Source organism: Antechinus flavipes, chromosome 3, assembly GCF_016432865.1.
Source record: "Antechinus flavipes isolate AdamAnt ecotype Samford, QLD, Australia chromosome 3, AdamAnt_v2, whole genome shotgun sequence".
Taxonomy (NCBI): Eukaryota; Metazoa; Chordata; class Mammalia; order Dasyuromorphia; family Dasyuridae; genus Antechinus; species Antechinus flavipes.
Window position 1 is genome coordinate 387,665,184 of NC_067400.1, and position 18,234 is coordinate 387,683,417.

Consider the following 18,234-nt stretch of genomic DNA (forward strand, 5'->3'; position numbering starts at 1 on the left):
TTTAATTTATATATTTAGATGCTTTAGAGCCTGGTGCATATATGTTTAATATTGACATTACTTCATGCTCTATAATAACTTTTAATATAATATGGTTTATTTGCTTATCTCTTTTAATTAAATTTTTTTAGCTTCAGTACTTTTGTGCTTCCTTTTCTAAGATGTTAATTCTCTTTTCATAATTTTCTTGTATCATTCTCATTTTTTCCCAGTTTTTTTTCTTTTACTATTCTATTTTTTTCTTTAATTCTTTTAGGAATTCTTCTTGGGTCCAAAAGCATTTTCTTTGAATCTTTACTTATTGTTGTTTTTACATTGTTTTCTTCCTTTTTTGTCTTGGTCTTCCCTGCTATAATAGTAGCTTTTTTTTAATGGTCAAGTTCTTTTTGTTGTTGTTTGATCATTTTTCCAGTCTATGTCTTTTTTTTTTTTTTGGAAAGGAAACAAACAGAATTTTGTTTAATGACTAAAATAACGAATCTATTAGTTCCCCATGGCTACTTTAAAGAATATATTGCAGTTATTTATTCTCTGTCATTCTTAACCAGACATGCATTTGTTTACTCCTAAATTTATGGGAAATGCTATGGACAAACACCAATCCTAAACCCTCCAGGCAGAAATCAACCAAGCAAACATCATACTTATAAAACTATTTCAAACATTCCTTTGGGAGCACATATTCCTTTGATATTGTAAACTGTTTTCATACTTTGCTATAAAATTTACTTAAATATCTATTCAAATATGTTTAGTATTTATGGGCTACTTCAATTATGGCTAAGGCTGAAGTTGAAATCAGAAGTCAAAACACACAACTCATATTTGAAACTAAGTTGATATTTTAAAATTCACTATACTATGAAAATAGCCATCATATGCCATGGTTACTCTTTTTTTTAAATAACTTTTTATTGATAGAACTCATGCCAGGGTAATTTTTTACAACATTATCCCTTGCATTCACTTCTGTTCTGATTTTTCCCCTTCCTCCCTCCACCCCCTCCCCCAGATGGCAAGCAATCCTTTACATGTTGAATAGGTTACAACACAATAGGTTGAATATCCTGGATACAATATACGTGTGCAGAACCGAACAGTTTTCTTGTTGCACAGGGACAGTCTATGTCTTGATTTTGAACTTTATATTAAAGTTGGACCCTGGTCATGGAGGCACTGTTTCAGCCTTTTTCCGTGTTACTGTTTTCAGAACTAGTTCTGGGATTCTGAAAGTTTTTACTTTCAAGGGAATATGGTCCAGGGAGAGGTATGATCACTGCTCTCTTGGTCTGCACTCTGGTTTTTAATCTAGAAAAGGTCTCTGCTCCCCTGAAACCATAATCACTAATTCTTCTCCATTCTGGAATTGTGACCCAGTACTGCTTATGGGCAATAGAATTGTGAATCAGCACCAGTCTCCTGTAATCTCTTCATGACCAATTGTGTGGGCTGAGAGCTCTCAAAGCCGCTGTTGCTGTTTCAGTTGCCTTCAAGCCCCCTCGCTCTCTCCCTCCCCTCCCCCCGGTGCTGCTTCTGTACTCTGGGCAAGCCCCTACCCTGTTGTCACAGACCCTTCCTGTGGAGCTCCTAAGATGTCTTAGGCTAGAAAAATATCTCATTCTAATTTTTTTAATTGCTTCCACTACTCCAAAATTTGCTTTGCAGAGTTATTTTAAAGTTGTCTATATAGGAATAGTGGAAGAGTTCAACTGGATTGCTGCCTGTATTCTACCATCTTGATTCTGACTCTAGAATAAGCTCTAAATTAATACTTTCATCTATATATAATATTTATTTGAATGAATATCATGACTTTCTTTTTTTATTTTTTTCTTTCATTTTTTCTTCACTTACAGCATTTATGGGTTCAGGCCATTATCACCTGTTGTCTAAATTATTGTGCCTTACTTATTGACAACTTACTGTGGTCTCCACATCTCCAGTTCTTCCTTCATGCATTTGCTATACTGATATTTATATACATACATATATAGATAGATAGATAGATAGATAGATAGATAGATAGTTATATCACTCCTCAATTCTTAATCTTCAGTGGCTCCCAACTAATTTTAGAATAAAATACAAAATATAACCTGGCTTTTTTAGCCTTCCAAAAATGCTTCCCATTTACCTTTCTGATAATTTCCTATGATTTTTCTCACTTTTCATGTCTTCTGTGTCCTAGTCAAACTGGCCTGTTAACTATCACATGTGATTTCTCATTTCCTGTTTCTGTGCCTTTGAGTAAATGACTCCTCATGTAGAATGTACTCATTCTTCAACTTTGATTGTTAGAATCCCATGCTTTCAGCTCAGGTGACAACTTCTAGAATAGATTTTAATCAGTTCTCTCTCTCTCTTTGAATTACTTTGTATTACTGTATATACTGCATATTTGCTTATTTGCATATGTGCTATATTGTCCCAACAGAATATAAGCTCCTTGAGCTGAGTTTATTTTTGTTTTTGCCTTTTTCTCCTTCTTTCCTTCCTTTCCTCTTTCCTTCCTTCCTTCTTTTCCTTTCCTTCCTTCCTTCTTTCCTTTTCTTCCTTCCTTCCTTCCTTCCTTGCTTCCTTCCTTCCTTCCTTCTTTTTCTCTCTCTCTCTTTTTTCTCTTTCTTTCTCGCTTTCTTTCTCTTTCTTTTTCTCTTTCTTTCTCTTTCTTTCTTTCTCTCTCTTCTTTCTCTCTCTTTTCTCTCTCTCTCTCTCTCTCTCTCTCTCTCTCTCTCTTTCTCTCTCTCTTTTTCTTTCTTAATGCCCAGAACCCACCTGGCATAATAATGCCTTGCACATATCAAGTGCTTAATATATTTTGGTCAAATTGAATTGAATTGATATCAAGATGTTGTGGGAATGTAGGAGAACAAAATGCCTGCAATAAGTCGGGAAATGACTTTCAATACTCCTTACTTTGATGGTGTGCAGCCACAGAAAGAGAACTAAAAGTTAGGTATCCACTGAAAGAGTCTGGACTTCAATAAAGAGGGTTCCTCTATTTTAATTAAGTTCTTTTTCCATGTCTTATGGGGAGGCACTAGTAACTGATTTGATATCATAATTCTCCTTTCTCTTTAGATGAGATTCTAGTCTCTGATTGACAATCGTAGAACTTTTGTATTCTCTTTGTCTTCTTATTAGAAGAAAACTGAGAGCCATTGAGAAAGCATCACCCACATATTTTATCCTGTTAAATATTGGATTCTCCAAATCTTGGCAGAGTGATGAATACCTCTTGGAGTTTATACAAAAATTGATTTAAAAAAAAAACCCACATGATTAAGAATATAATTTTATTGGTTAAACTTAAGAATATGCTCTCTAAAAATATTGTTAGCAATGGAAGATAATTAATAAATACAAGACAAAGTTATAGTTGTGACTACTCATTAGTATTCATTTTTATTCTTTGCAGAAAATTACGTTTAATTGATGTAGAAGAATTTCATAATCGCCAGGAGGCAATGGAGCTGTCAGTCTTCCAGAACATCGTCATGAAACACATGGAATCTGCCAAAGAGACACTACTTAAAGTGTATGGTTGAATATGTAAACTCATTTTCATATTGAACAAGGACTGATTTATATTTGTTAGTTTTATTTTTAAAAAATTATTCTGGAAGGAGTCAAATGACAGTTCAGAACATATCTTGTTTTAAAAATTCATGTCACTTCTGCTCAGAATATGAAAGATAGCTTGGCTTTAAGAGGAAAATAGTCAGACCTTTGTAACAGTTTGTTAATGGGATACCTATAAGAATCTTGTTTTATTTAGCATCAAAATTAAAAATTTGTATGCCTGGAATAAGTACCTTAAATTACATTTCAAACAAGCTGTAAGAACGTGGTGTATTCATAGTTAAGCAGTGACAGGAAGATTGTGGATACCAAGCTCTGATGAGGAGGAGAAACAGAGACCTTGGGACAACATTGCAAGCTTGCTGCTGGGTGGATCACCAGATCTAGGAGCTTCGGATTTTAACTGATAATTATTGCTAATGAACTGTAAAGCTTGGTTGTTTCCATGCTGTCAAATGACTAAAAGTATTGTCATCAGCACTCTCTAAATTCAGTGCCCCAGTTATTTCACCATAGCTATGGCTGATTCTAGATAGCCAGATGTTTCCTTGCTATTGTGACTATCTAGAAATTGTTGAAATGTCATTGTCATTCTCTGTTCTTATTCTTCTGCTAAGAGTAGCTCCTCAGGATGAGCTAGGCATCAAGAATTCAAAGAAGTTATGGAATCCTTAGTCAATAAAAACTTACTGGAACTTGCTGTATGCAAGGCATTGGACTATTGCTGTTTGTGAATGGAATGGAGGCTGAGGTGAAAAAGCAGCATAGGAAACAGAATCTTCCCTTATGAAAGATATGTCCTTCCAATTCAGCTGACAAAAGATTAAAAAAAGTTAGTTCCTAACATAACAGTCAGTTATGACTGACCTCACTTTTATAAAGTTGCTGATGCTAAAAAGTTTGTTCTCAAACACTGTAATGGACTAAATTCTCCCTAGTCTATGAAATAAAAAATGGAGAGGATCAATTTGTGAAAGAAAAGTTGTTTTACCAGTAGTAATAGAAAGATATATACTATCAAGCACTACCTATTTTTCAAAAAGTTCTTGGAAATTGTCTTCCAAGATTATTAAGAAATAGACTCTTTATCTGTAGAATTGTAGACCTTTGTTTATTATTTTTTCTACGTAGGAAGCATTAATACATGGCTTGAAAAAAACAGGTTTTGTTGTTGTTATTGTTGTTTCAAATTACAATTTTGTGAATGTGAGAAGAATTATTTAGTTTATAGACAAGAAGGAAGATAGAAAACAATTATTATCTTTCCAAATATATGTAAATTGATTATAAAGGAGTTACTCTGCATCACTAGTGAGGATAAAACATGAAAACATATTCCTAAATTGTTGCTTAAGGATTTGATCTAAGGAAGCACCAATATCCCATGAAAATATTGGATGGTGGAATGAGAAATCCAAAAATTCTCTACAATATGTACTGAAAACCTTTCAAAATATCTTTAACAGTCACCTTAGTAATTTATGTTCAGCCCTGTATGGAAATAGAATAAGCTTGATGATACCCAAAATTTATTCTAATTCCAAGGTTCTTTTATTCTAGAGTCAAGTCATATGTAAATTGAAAAAATATTTAAAACAGAAAATACATGTCATCAATAAAAATTAAGTTTCAACTCATACACTGCAGAAAAGAACAATTAGTAAAGTATTTACTAAGTTTCTTTTTAACATTTTTTGTTGGCATTATTTAGTTGTGTTCAACTCTTTGGAACCCATTTAGGGTTTTCTTGGCAAAGATACTGGAGTAGGTTTCCTTTCTCAGTTCTTTTTACAGATGAGAAAACTGAGGCAAAAAAGGATAAAATGACTTGTCCAGGATTACACAGCTAGTAAGCATCTGAGACCAGATTTTAATTGAGGGAGATATGTGTACCTGACTCTCAGCTTAGCATTCTGTCTACTGGGCTATCTAGTTGCCCCATTTATATTTTAAAGACTGGTTTGCTTGAAAATATTCCAACTTTGTAAATGCTTTCTATGTCCTCAAATGAATATTTTATTTTTTATAATTGTTTGAATTGTAGACATCTTAGAAAACAGATTTAGTAAAAAGAACTTGGTTCATTCACACCTGATTGTATTGATATCTATAGTGATTTTGCAGAATGTTTTTAAGATGAGAAAACATTATGCTTAATAATAAACAGTCCTATTCTAATTTTTTGCATCTTTAAATATTAGCTGAATCTTCCTTTTGAGTCTGAACAAATGGTTACCATTTTAGGTTTAAAATATCTGCTTTTTCCTAAGAGAATATAAGGCTTTGATATAATAAAGATTAAAATTATTTTATTTTTTGCTTTACAGTTGCAGATGTTTTGCATATGTTTGTCCCATTTGATCCTTACAAAGACAATAAGACAAATTGTTCATGTATTACTATTAATATTTAGCAAGTGGGAAAACTGAGGTCAGAGAGATTTAAGTAGTTTGTCCAATGTTCCCTAGTCAGTAAATGGTGGAGCCAGAACTTCTACCCCAGATTTAAACATTTCAGATTTTTATTTTCCACTTTTTTCCCTTTAAAAAATGCATTTATTTTGTTCTGAACTCAAAGAAATACAAGTATCATTTCCATAATGTGGAATAGGAAAAAAAAAGATGATTGAACATGAAATTACAAATCCATTATGTGCAACTTGATATTCCTTTTAAATATATAATAAAATTTTAATGCAAATTCCCCCCTTTTTTCTTTTCTATTCGCTTCCCCACCCCAGAGATGTCTACCATTAGACACAAATATTTGTATATATGCAAGACCATGATAGGCATACTTCTATTTATCATTTCTTTCTCTAGATATAGATGGCATCTTCATATGTTATTTTTTGTTAATTTGGGTATTTATAATAACTCAAAATGATTTAGTCACTGAAAGTCCTCCTTAAAACAATATTACTCTTGCTGTATTCCACTTTCTCTTGATCCTATCCATTTTTTTCTATTTATTATTTCTTGCAAGTCTATTCATGTTTTTCTAAGATCATTGAGTTCACCATTTCTTATAGAACAACAGAGCATTCTTTTACTGTTATATACTACAACTTGTTCAGGCAGTCCAGCAATTGTTACATTGTCTGTCTTTGATCAGTTCTCTGGATAAGTTGTTTTTCTAATGAGATGTTTTGGATTCTTTTCAATTTTTACTATTTCTTGATGTCTTATAAGGTCATTTGACTCTTCTTGCCCAATTCTAGTTTTCAAGGAGTTACTTTTTCCCTTAACATTTTGGACCTCTTTTTCCAGTTAGCTTTCTTTTCAGAATGTTCTTGTATTGTTTCTATTTTTTTCCTCCCATTTTTTCCTTCATCTCCTTTATTTGATTTTTAAATTCCTTTTTAAGTTCTTTCAAGAACTCTTTTCAGACTTGTAATCAGTTGATGTTACTTTTGTGGTACAAATGCCTTTTTTTTTTAATCTCACTTTCTTCCTCTGAATATGAACCCAAATCTTCTTTTATATCATAGTAGTTAGCTATGGTTGGGTCTTTTTCTTTTGATTATTCAAAAGATTATCCTTATACTTGGGTCCAACTGACTGTTATTTTCTGAATTCTATCCAGAAGCCCAATGTGAGGGACTCCATTCCCCTACACCATAGTTAAAACCCCTAGCCAGGCTGTCCTGAAAGTGCTCTTATTTTCTGGGGCACCATACTCAGACTGTGTATGTGCTTTTCCTTGCCCACAGTCTCATCCAGAAATCCTACCTGGTCCTAGTAGACCTGTATACAGAAACAGCAGAAGTTTTTTTCATTCTTTACTCACTCAGCCTTCTGATTCCCACATAGTACTTTTTTTTATGATGCAAGTATATTTATTTATTGATTGATTTGAGTTTTCTTTATTTAAAAATTTTTAATAATAGCTGTTATTTTCAAAATCCATGCAAAGATAGTTTTCAACATTCACCCTTGAAAAACTTTGTATTTTTCTTCCTCCCTTTCCCTTACCCCCTCCCCTAGAGAGCAAGTAATCCAATATAGGTTAAACATGTGAAATTCTTCTAAACATATTTCCACATTTACCATGATGCCAAAAAATCAGATCAAAAAGGAAAAACAAAATGAGAAAGAAAAAAAACTCAAGCAAACATCAATAACAACAAAAGATGAAAATATTATGTTGTGATCCACATTCAATTCCCACAGTCCTCTCTCTTTGGAAGCAGATGACTCTATCACAAGTCCACTGAAACTGGTCTGAATCACCTCATTGTTGAAAAGAGCCACATTCCTTTAGAATCGATCACTGTATAATCTTGTTGCCATGTACAATGATCTCCTGGTTCTGCTCACTTCACTTCACATCAGTTTATATAAGTCTCCAGTCCTCTCTGAAATCAGTCTGCTCATCATTTGTTATAGAACAGTAATATTCCATAACATTCTTATACCATAACTAATCCAGCCATTCTCCAACTGTTGGGCAAACACTCAGCTTCCAGTTCTTTGCCACCACAAAAAGGGCTGCTACAAATATTTTTGCACAAAGCATGTGCACAGTTTTATAGCCCTTTAGGCTTAGTTCCATATTGCTCTCCAAAATGGTTGGATGAGTTCACACCTCCACCAATAATGTAATAGTGCCTCAGTTTTTCCCGCTTCCCTTCAACATGTACCATTAACCTGTCATTTTAGCAAATCTTAGAGACGACACTGTACTTTAGATCAATGTTCATGAGTTTTCAAAATTTAATCTGTTTCCCGGGAGGAACTGCCCCCAGAACCTGTTGTTTGTGGATTCATTGGAGTAGGCCTGGAGGGGTTTACACTTCATTCAGACCAAATTTCAGTCCTTAGAGCTTGTGTCTTTCTTCTCCAGAGGAGAAGACAATCTTTCTTGTCTCCAGAGGACACCTATTTTATCTCTTTATTTTTGCCACTTTTTCATTGTGGTAATGTTCTGTTTGTGGGGGAAATTTGAAATTCCTGGAATTTTCTGGCCTACGGTGCCATCTTTTTGGTTTTAGTTTCAAAACTCTTTCCATATACTATGCTGCTGCTTAGATCATTATTACTGGTGGATTTTTTTTTTCCAGCTGACATGAGCTGGTAAGCATACTAGCACATTGTCAATGAACACCAGAAAACTGCTTAAGAATAACATTTGCATAATGATAGTTTGCATAAATTCAGGCATATATTTTCCTTCTCCTTGTTAACAAAATTTCTTTCTTGCATCTGCTTTCCCCTCAATGTTTTTAGTAGAAAAATCAGGATTTACTTATGGTTCTCAACTGTAAGTTTGTTTTGTAAGTTTCAAGTTTAACTTGAATTCATATTTTACTTACTATTTTGTAGTTAATTATACAGTATATTCTCTTTTTTCCTTTGATATATGAGGTATTTTAAAATAATTGCTTTCACAATTTCCAAAATTTTCTGGTAATTTTTGTCATTTTAAAATTATTTCACAAAATACTTTTAGAAAATTTTATGATAACACTCAACCAACCAGCAAATACAAGGGAATAAAGTGAATAATAGAACATCTTGCAATAATCTTCAGCCAAAAGCAATAAAATTGACTCAAAATAATAAAACCATTTAAAATTTAAGAATCAAATTAATGTTTTTTTTTTTTTTACATTTCTCTTGCTGGTTAAGTAAAATGTAGATAGGTTTTGTTATAGAATTTCTATTTTATACATAGTATGTATTAGTTCTTCATGTTCAATTCACAACAAATACTTGTTCCTAGGGTCTATGTCATGAGACCTCATGATGAGGTTGTTTTGGTACTTCAATAATTTAACTCCTTTAAATGGGTTTCAAGACTTCTGTTGGTTAAATCTATTCAAACAGATTACTACAGTTAAGATCACTGTATTTGTCGATATCATGACTTCCATTACATAACAGAGAAAGCCATAGAATGTACATATGTATGTTATATATGGATTGTTGATGTATACTAAATATGAAATTTATTTTGTTACATGATAACTCCTACCTTTGCAGATTGGCAACATTTGCAATTTCTAGTATTAGAAGAAATCTTGGCTCCAAGGCTGGATTTTTTTCTAAATCATCTTAATACTTATAAATATCAAGAAACCAACCCTGGTGGTGGTCTGCTTATATCTCATATCTCTTAATAGGTCCAGAAATCACAACATTTGGCATCCATTCCTAATAATTTTATGAAAAATTAAAGAAACATCTACATTTTGATTTTCTTCAATATGTAGTTTGTGAAATTGTAAACTATTATATAAAACTAATTGTCAACTTTGATTTTAGCTTCAAGTTATAATATTTACAGGGATTCCCCTCTTTTATCAGTTCTATGGTGAAGGCAGGAATTATCTTTTGCCTTTTTATGTAACATACGTTATGCTATTAGCACAATGCCTGGCACAAATTGGTTAAGATTGAATATATGTTTAGTAAATGACTGTCTCTTTTGGATGCTCTGTATCATCATTACCTAGTAATTCATTTCATGAAAGCTTTGGACTTGAACCCTAAGATCAGGTTGTATCATTTGCTCCCAATGGTTTCAACTACCATGGTTTTTAGCTATATAGATAATAGCATCCTTAGAACCCCCCAAAAGAGCCTGACATGTGTATTAAATGTACAAGTTATTGAATTGAAATCTATTAGCATTATAACATTTCTTTTCATAATGGTAATAAACCACACTACTAATACATTTTGCAGTACTTATTGGTTCCTGAGATGTAAAAGTTCTTTAATCGTGTCACTCATTGTGAAATATTTTAGTTGTTCATAAGTATGGTTGATATGTGGTTTACAAGGTGAAATATTGGATAATATTAGACATTTTAAAAGATTTCTTTGTTTTTTCAAGATGGTTTCCAGAAGTCCAAAATATTTATTATCAAGGCAATAAAAAAAAGCAGTTACCTACTAGTGGTTCCAGTGCAAAATTGGAAGCTTTCTTCAACTGTGCTGCAACTTTGATGACTATACAGCTGCAGAACTTAGCCTTGGATTCAATGCAGGACTTTACAGATTTAATTGCACAAAGGCCGGTAAGTAGGTTTCCCTAATGGTCATATACTCCTACTTATTTATTCACAGTTTTTTTATAAAACATTACTCAGATTTGTCTTTGAAAAGAAATTTTAACCTGTGTTCCTGTTTAGTAAAACTGGGGCAATCATTGCTCATAAGTCAACACAAACTGAATATTATTATAAATAGATGATAATGACAAACTACTTACTTAAGTCACAGGTTCACTTATTATTGTAGGAAAACCTGAGGCACAGCCCTAAACTAGCTGGACATCTGCAGAACTTTTCCATAATGACTATTTCACTTTCCCTTCAGCATTCCTAATTAACAAATTGTTAATGAGGTAATGGGAGCTCATTCTCTCATAGAAGCAAGGGAGTGGAACCCGGCATATTTAAGGTTGTCCTGTAAGACACACATATGGGTATATATTGTCTTATCTGGTTTCTTTTACTGATCATAGCTTTCTTTACTGGGGTGACATGGGAGTTATCTGATACCAAGGAACTCTTGGTATATCCTTATTTCTCTCAATACAATCATTCCTTTTCCAGCTGGCATGCTATTGGCGCAAAGAATGAGCTCACAGCCAAGACCCAGACAAGGATTAGATGTTTCTTCCCCTAGTTAGATTGGGAAAAGTTCTTACTCTTTGTGGGAAATTAACCACCCTGCCACAGCAGTTTTCCTTACCCAGGCAAGGTGTTAAGTAATAGAAATATAAAAACAAAGAGATATAGACACTGATCTGGGTAGCTTATGAGTTAGTAGGGAGAAACAACACATAGAAATAGTGGTAGTTGGGAAGAAAGTTTTGGTTTGGGGATTCAGAGGAATATGTTGATTCATAGGGCTAGTGGACATGTCTTTATTGGAAGCAAAAAGGACTTTAAAAAAAAAATTGACTTACTCTCCACAGAACAGAAGATGGAAAATTGAAGGTAAGAAAGGTTTGTATTGTGGCAGGTTAATATGGTGTTATGGCCCATTTGGACCTGAGAACTTACGGACAGAGGCATAAAAGCAATTAGAGATCTAGGCAATTAGGAATCTAGGTGTATTTAGGGATCTAGATAAGTCACTTAGGGACCTAGGCTTTATTGGAATAAATGAAAAAAAATTAATTAATTAAGTTAATTTTGAAAAAAATTAAATTAGTTTGAACCAGTTAGAACTGGTTTAAAGTGATTTAGATTGATTTTAACCAGTTTGATCTGTATTGAAATGATTTGATCAGAAGTATTTTAGACCAATTAGAACTAGTTTGGACTGCTTAGTCCTGGACTGACTGGTTGGTATTGGTAAGATCCAATCTCAACTGGATTCAACCAGTCTAAATTGGATAGAAAAGACAATTATGCTCTGTATCTATGGCTGGAGGTATGAACAGATTTGTGGCTATGTCCCTAAATATCTAGTTTTAGGCCTTTAATGCCTAGGTCTAGTAAGTGCTTAGTTCCACAGTACATAAGTGAGTAAATCGTTAATTAGTTACCTTAGAGTCTAATTCCCTAAGTACCTAAATTTTTAAATGTCTAGCTCCCTAGCTAGTTATGGAAGAAAAAGTGGAAAGATATGAAAGTATGGAAGTTGTCTAAGAACCTAATCTGGAAATGTTTATGTGACTAAGCATCTAGATCCCTAAGTGCCTAGATTCCTTAATACCCAGTTCCTTAAGTGTCTAAGTCCCTAAATGAAATGCCTGGGTCTCTGAATGTCCAGGTCCCTAAATACCTAGATTTCCAAGTACTTAAGTATCTAGATACCTAAATGTTTTAGTTCCTGGTTCCTTGAGTACATGGGTTCCCTAAGTGCCTTATTCCCTAAGTATCTAGGACCAGAATTTCATTCACTTTTCTGAAGTAATAATTATTTATATTTCATTGCAATGAAAATTATTTGTTATGGAGTTTCTGGTCCTAGATACTTAGGGAATAAGGCACTTAGGGAACCCATGTACTCAAGGATACATATACAACTCTGAGAAAATTAATACTTCTTTGCATATTTAAAAATGCAAAAAACCTACTGGAATTTCTACAGTAATGTCCTATTTATTTAGTAGTCAGGCTTCTGACATATTAAAACATTCAAAACAGCTTCAAGGTAAGAACTAAGAGAAAACATCAATATTTAATAGTTAAAAGTAATATAGGCAGTATCTAATGACCCCCTCCCCATTCTCAAACTTTATGAACACAATCTAACTTGAAAGTTAAATTTGAATTAGGTCTAGGAAAGTAGAGGGAAAGTTCTGCCTTTCTTTGAATTCTCAGTGCCTTGAACATGGTAAACAAAAAATACTTGTTGACCGACTTCCAGAGAACCATTTGAAAACATTTGCAAAGGAGTAATGTGTATATATTTCATTAAATAAAAATTGGACTTTATCTTGTGCTCTTATGTTTTGTCTGTTTCTCTCTGCTAAGTGAGTTGAGTTTTATCTCCTCTCTTTTCCCCATCCCCGTGACCGAGAAAATCCAGTGTTCAGGGAAGCACCTGAAGTGAAACATTACTGCCTCAAAGGATGAATAAAAGTACCAATAAACAATCAACTCATGTGCCTACTATTTGATTTCTATAAAGTCTTATTGGTGAAAATCTATACATATATTGAGGGCTTCCTCATAGAAAATATGAGAAGGAAATAGGCAATTGTTTGAAAATGATTTTCCATGACAGGCCACATCATTGTAGACACATAAAATGCACTAAAAGTACAAATGGTCTAAAACTCTATTGTGCTTATTTGTTAGCTAAAGAAAACATTTGATCCAGTAGATCAAAATGATGCCTTAAAGGTTCTTAGCCAATGAGAAAGCTTCTAGGCAGATGTTAAAATCATACACGATTCACTGAAAATTATAACAGAAATGTTTTCTTAAACTTCATTTTATTTTTAAAATAATAATAGCTTACTTTTCAAAACACATGCAAAGATAGTTTTCAACATTCACTCTCACAAAGCCTTGTGTTCCAATTTTTTCTTTCTTCTTTCCCCACTTCCTCCTTCCCTAGACAGCAAGTAATCCAATATAGGTTAAACATATACATTTCTTCTAAACATGTTTCCACATTTATCATGCTGTGGAAAAAAACAAAACAAAACAAGCAAGAAAACAGCGATAAAGTCCTCTCTCTGGATGCAGATGCCTTTATCACAAGTCCACTGGAAAGGGTCTGAATCATTTCATTGCAACAGAGACATCTTTGATTACCCTCTCATTGTTAATATCAGTTGAAACATAAGATATTAAAAGCTTCCTTAAGGTGTATATTCTTGTCATGAAGGATGTTCTGGACAAAGACCAAATGCAAATGGGACTTCTATAGACTATGAAATCTTTTTAATGTTCTAGTTTATAGATGACATTATGTCAATTATTTAAAAACATGTAACATTACATATATTTAAAAATGCAAAAAACCTACTGGAATTTCTACAGTAATGTCCTATTTATTTAGTAGTCAGGCTTCTGACATATTAAAACATTCAAAACATATCTTCCATATTTTCATATCTTTCTACTTTTTCTTTTATTATTCACTCTCCCCTTCCCATTGCTACCCTTATCTTTTTCCTATTGGCATAAATTTCTTTACTTTCTTTGCTTTCTTAAATTATCCTTCATACTATTATTCTTATGCATCTGGGAACTTTCAAATGGCTTCTTAAAATATTTTTGAAAATCATAAATCCTTGGTTATATCTTCTCAGTAAGAACAAAATATGCTGGTCTTTTCAGTTAGAAAAACAGTGATAGAGTAGCCACTTAATAGGATTTAAGAATGAGCTTCTTTTCCTTTAAAATGCTGATTTTATAAAAATTGTTTTCTTTTACAATTTATACTGATTTCTACCCCAGCTTTCTGATAAGAGTATTGAGAACTGGAAATAGGGTATGATGTACACAACTGCACTAATGTAAGTAGTTTTAGATCCTTTTCATTCTAATCAGATTCTTATAATGGCTGGTAAAATAAAGACTTATTTTATTGATCCATTTTAACACAATTTAAAAAACTTAAAAATCAAAATGGTAATTTTATGATAATTATGCTTATAAAACATTTGTTTTTGAACATTTTATTTATGTAAAGGCTGTTCTTTCATAGGATATGATATTTATAATAAGTGTTGAAGGATTTAAATTTGTATCCTATCATCTTAGTGATTTGACTTCTTTGTGATTTGTCACTAAAATGAACAAATTTCAAACTTTTTTAAAGGATTCTGTGCGAGCTTATGAGCATCCAGGTTTTATAACAAGGCTGATCCTTGAAAATGAAGATGTTAAGTTTGAACCTGAATTTAGTGATTATCAAGCAATTTTTCTAAATATTTATGAGGTCATGATTAAGGCTGTCAGTCTTATACCAAGAGTTGAGACTAAATTATATGCCAAATGGGTAAGTAATTCATATATTTTGATTTTTAAAATCAATTTAATGCCATACAACTTAGTTAAATAATATAACATCATTATTATGGAAATATGACAGTTATCCTAATTTTTACAGAATATATGTTCTAGAAAAGTTCTCTTAAAATTAATTTATGTAAATTATGTAATTTATGTAAATCATGTAAAGCAAATCTTGTTTTCTTATTAACTTGAGGGCTACTATTTGATATATGTTATATTAATCTGAAGCAGGCTTGCAGGGTTGAAGCTTGAGCAATAAGTTGGAAGTAAAGGCTAGAGTATAGAAGAGTGAAAACTTAAACGTAGGTGGGAAGCAGAATGTTGGATTTAAGTCCAACCAAATGAAATGGTGAATATGGAGGACCACTCAGAAACTCATGGTCCTATAGTAGAAGTATAATTTCTGAGTTGGAGGATGATACTAGATTATAGGTAAATATCAATTTAAAAATAACCAATAAATAGCAGAAGTAGGAAGGTAGTAAACATTAGTCATTTTAAAGAAAAAAAATTGTATTTTAAAAATTTTAAAAGAAATGGAGTAAAAATGTATTTCTAGGATTTAACATATAAAATTTACCATTAACAAATACTCTTAACAATTTTGATTAATAATGTTCAATAGAGAGCTTATCATTTAGAGCCCATTAGTCTGACTCTCTCCTTTAGGTATATTTCATACTCAAACTGGCCTCCTTGTTGTTTCTCCATATGACATTCTATCTCTGATTTCTGAGCCTCTGAAAAGGCTGTCTACATGCCTATAAAGTGTTTGCTCTCACTTCTGACTCTTAGAATCTTAATTTTTCTCAAGGCACAATCGAGGTGATATTGCCCATAGGAAAATTTATTTTCCCTCCTTGCCTTAGTTTTTAGTGGTCTCATGTCTTGAATAATCTTATATTTCCTATATCCCTTAAAAGTTGTCTTCTCCAGCAGTAGAATGTCAACTCCATGAAGATGAGGGTTGTTTTTAATTTTGTCTTTTTATCTCCAGTGACTGCCATAGGTCCTTATACATAGCAATCTTGTCTTGCATAAAAAAATTAATGTTTAAACTAAGTATAACAGTTGCATTCTGAAGTCATAGATTTATTTGTGATGCAGGGAACCTTTTTTAAACAGTTAAGTTTATGGTCTGGTTTTAAGAAATGTTAGGGAAGAAAGTATATCACTGTGAAATGTCTCGTTTTGCACTACTTCTGAAAATGTAGTTTCTTTTATCCTAATAATAATATTTAATCAAGTGAAATATTTATTGAGTAAAGTATGTATATCTAATATTTTTAATTGGCATGCATGATACAAAAGCAATATAAGACTGAGATTCTATTTCTAGGAAAAACAACAACAAGACCTATATACATGCACCAATAAGAAAATAAGATAATCTATAACAAAAGCTAAATTACTGGGTACATGAGACTAATTATAAAGGAAGAGACATAGTAAAACACATTTAAACCATATATTATTCTCTGTGTTGGAACTTTTATCATGCTTAGAAAATCAAACTGAGAAAGCACATGCTAAAGCAAAGTTCTTTTTAATAAATTTGATTCCCATTGTAGTTTAAACCACTTTATTATGTTTGAAGATAGTCATTGAGTTGTCTCTTAGACTTTTTCCTCATGCCTTTGCTCATAATTATTTACTAAACTCAAGCATATTTGTTGTTTTCCATTGAACTCTGCCCAAGATATCTATGTCTTGTTTTATTTGTGGGTCTCTGAATAGAACATGAAGATTCAAAATCATTATGATCAAGAACCAGAACTCACTAAATTTTTAAATAACTGCCAGTTTATCTTCTCTTTTAAAGCAATGGATGTTCTGTAACTTGTTGAAAACATAAAAGAAGATCGAAAAACATTATTCAAATTCATTAAACACAAAATTAAAATGCATATTGTTTCCCTTACTTATCATTAAAAATAGACCTTTATACCTTTGTTATTTTAGGCTAGCTATTATAAACATAACAAATAACAATCAAAACCATTATTTCAGTTATTTCAGCAAAATAAAGACAGGTACAATTTGAAAATTTCAAAAAACAGTAAATCTGATGAAAGTTTGGAAGCAAGCAACCAATATATTTATTGATCTCTTCATTTATATAAAACACAGCATGTTAGCTCTCCATTCATTAAGCTCAAAGAGGTTGCATTATATTAAGGAATAAAAACAATACATGTGAAATGATAATATTGCCTAAGGCCAATGATAAGCACTAATTAAACAATGAAGACATTAATTGCTATAAGATATTTGGAGAAAGGAATGCTCACTATGGGTTAAGATGGATTGAGATAGGCATAATTTGAATAACTGAAGTAGTTTGGGTGTGCATATGAGTGTTGGGAAGAAACCTCAATCATAAAGGCAGTAAAATGAAAGACATGTTTTGTAACACTGTGTTTTGGTAAAAGCAGATTGTATAGCAGAGTAGTAAGAAATAGTAGGAAGACAGTTTGAAGCTAGTTATGGAGGGATGTTAAAGGGCAGGGTCAAAGAATTTCTGCTTTTATTTTGAAGATAGTGTGAGGCCATGTCACCACAGCACATATTAATTTTCAAAAGTAGAATATGGCCAGTCCCTTCTCAGAGTGGGCATGATTTTATGGTATTATTTGATGGGCCTACTTCCATTTCTCTCCAGGATCTCAAGGTCATCATCATAGCTTTGGCTATTTTGGAGTGAGAGTCTAAGTTTTTACCAGAACTGTTATGAGTCAATTACAAAATATTCACTGGAGGAAATTTTTTCTTAAATTTTAATTAATTATCCTATAGTATAACTTGAAAAGGTAGCCCAATTATAATATCAGAAAACAAAAAACAAAATACAAAAAAATACAGACTGAATGATGTCTAAATATCCCTTCCAGTTTGAAATCCTGAAAGTTTATAATATGGCTTGAAAGTGTTATGAGTGATGTAATACAACTGTGTCTTTCTTATCTTTCAGACCAAATTTGTCTCTATTTTTTAAGAGACAGCCTAAGGGAGAATCCTTGGGAATAGTGACAGAGGTGGATTGTCCCATTTTTGCCACAAATCTTAGATTTTCCATATTCTATAATGCCCTGTCCTCTCAGGCATCCTTGAGAGGGATAGAGGTGACATAAGTCCCCTGGTTAAGGGTACTTCTGCTAAAAGATGCAGGAATTCCAAGTCCAGGCATCCCTAGTCAAGGAAGTCTGCTGAGTGTAGAG

General features: G+C 32.5%; 1 protein-coding gene across 1 annotated transcript in view; it reads left to right on the plus strand.

The window, feature by feature from the left end:
* Positions 1-18,234, plus strand: part of DNAH7 (dynein axonemal heavy chain 7) — a 284,922-nt gene that overhangs the window by 57,375 nt on the left and 209,313 nt on the right. The window contains exons 9-11 of the mRNA XM_051985973.1: positions 3,416-3,535; positions 10,420-10,603; positions 14,820-14,999. Coding sequence (XP_051841933.1) covers positions 3,416-3,535; positions 10,420-10,603; positions 14,820-14,999 — 484 coding nt within the window. The remainder of the gene's footprint in view (positions 1-3,415; positions 3,536-10,419; positions 10,604-14,819; positions 15,000-18,234) is intronic.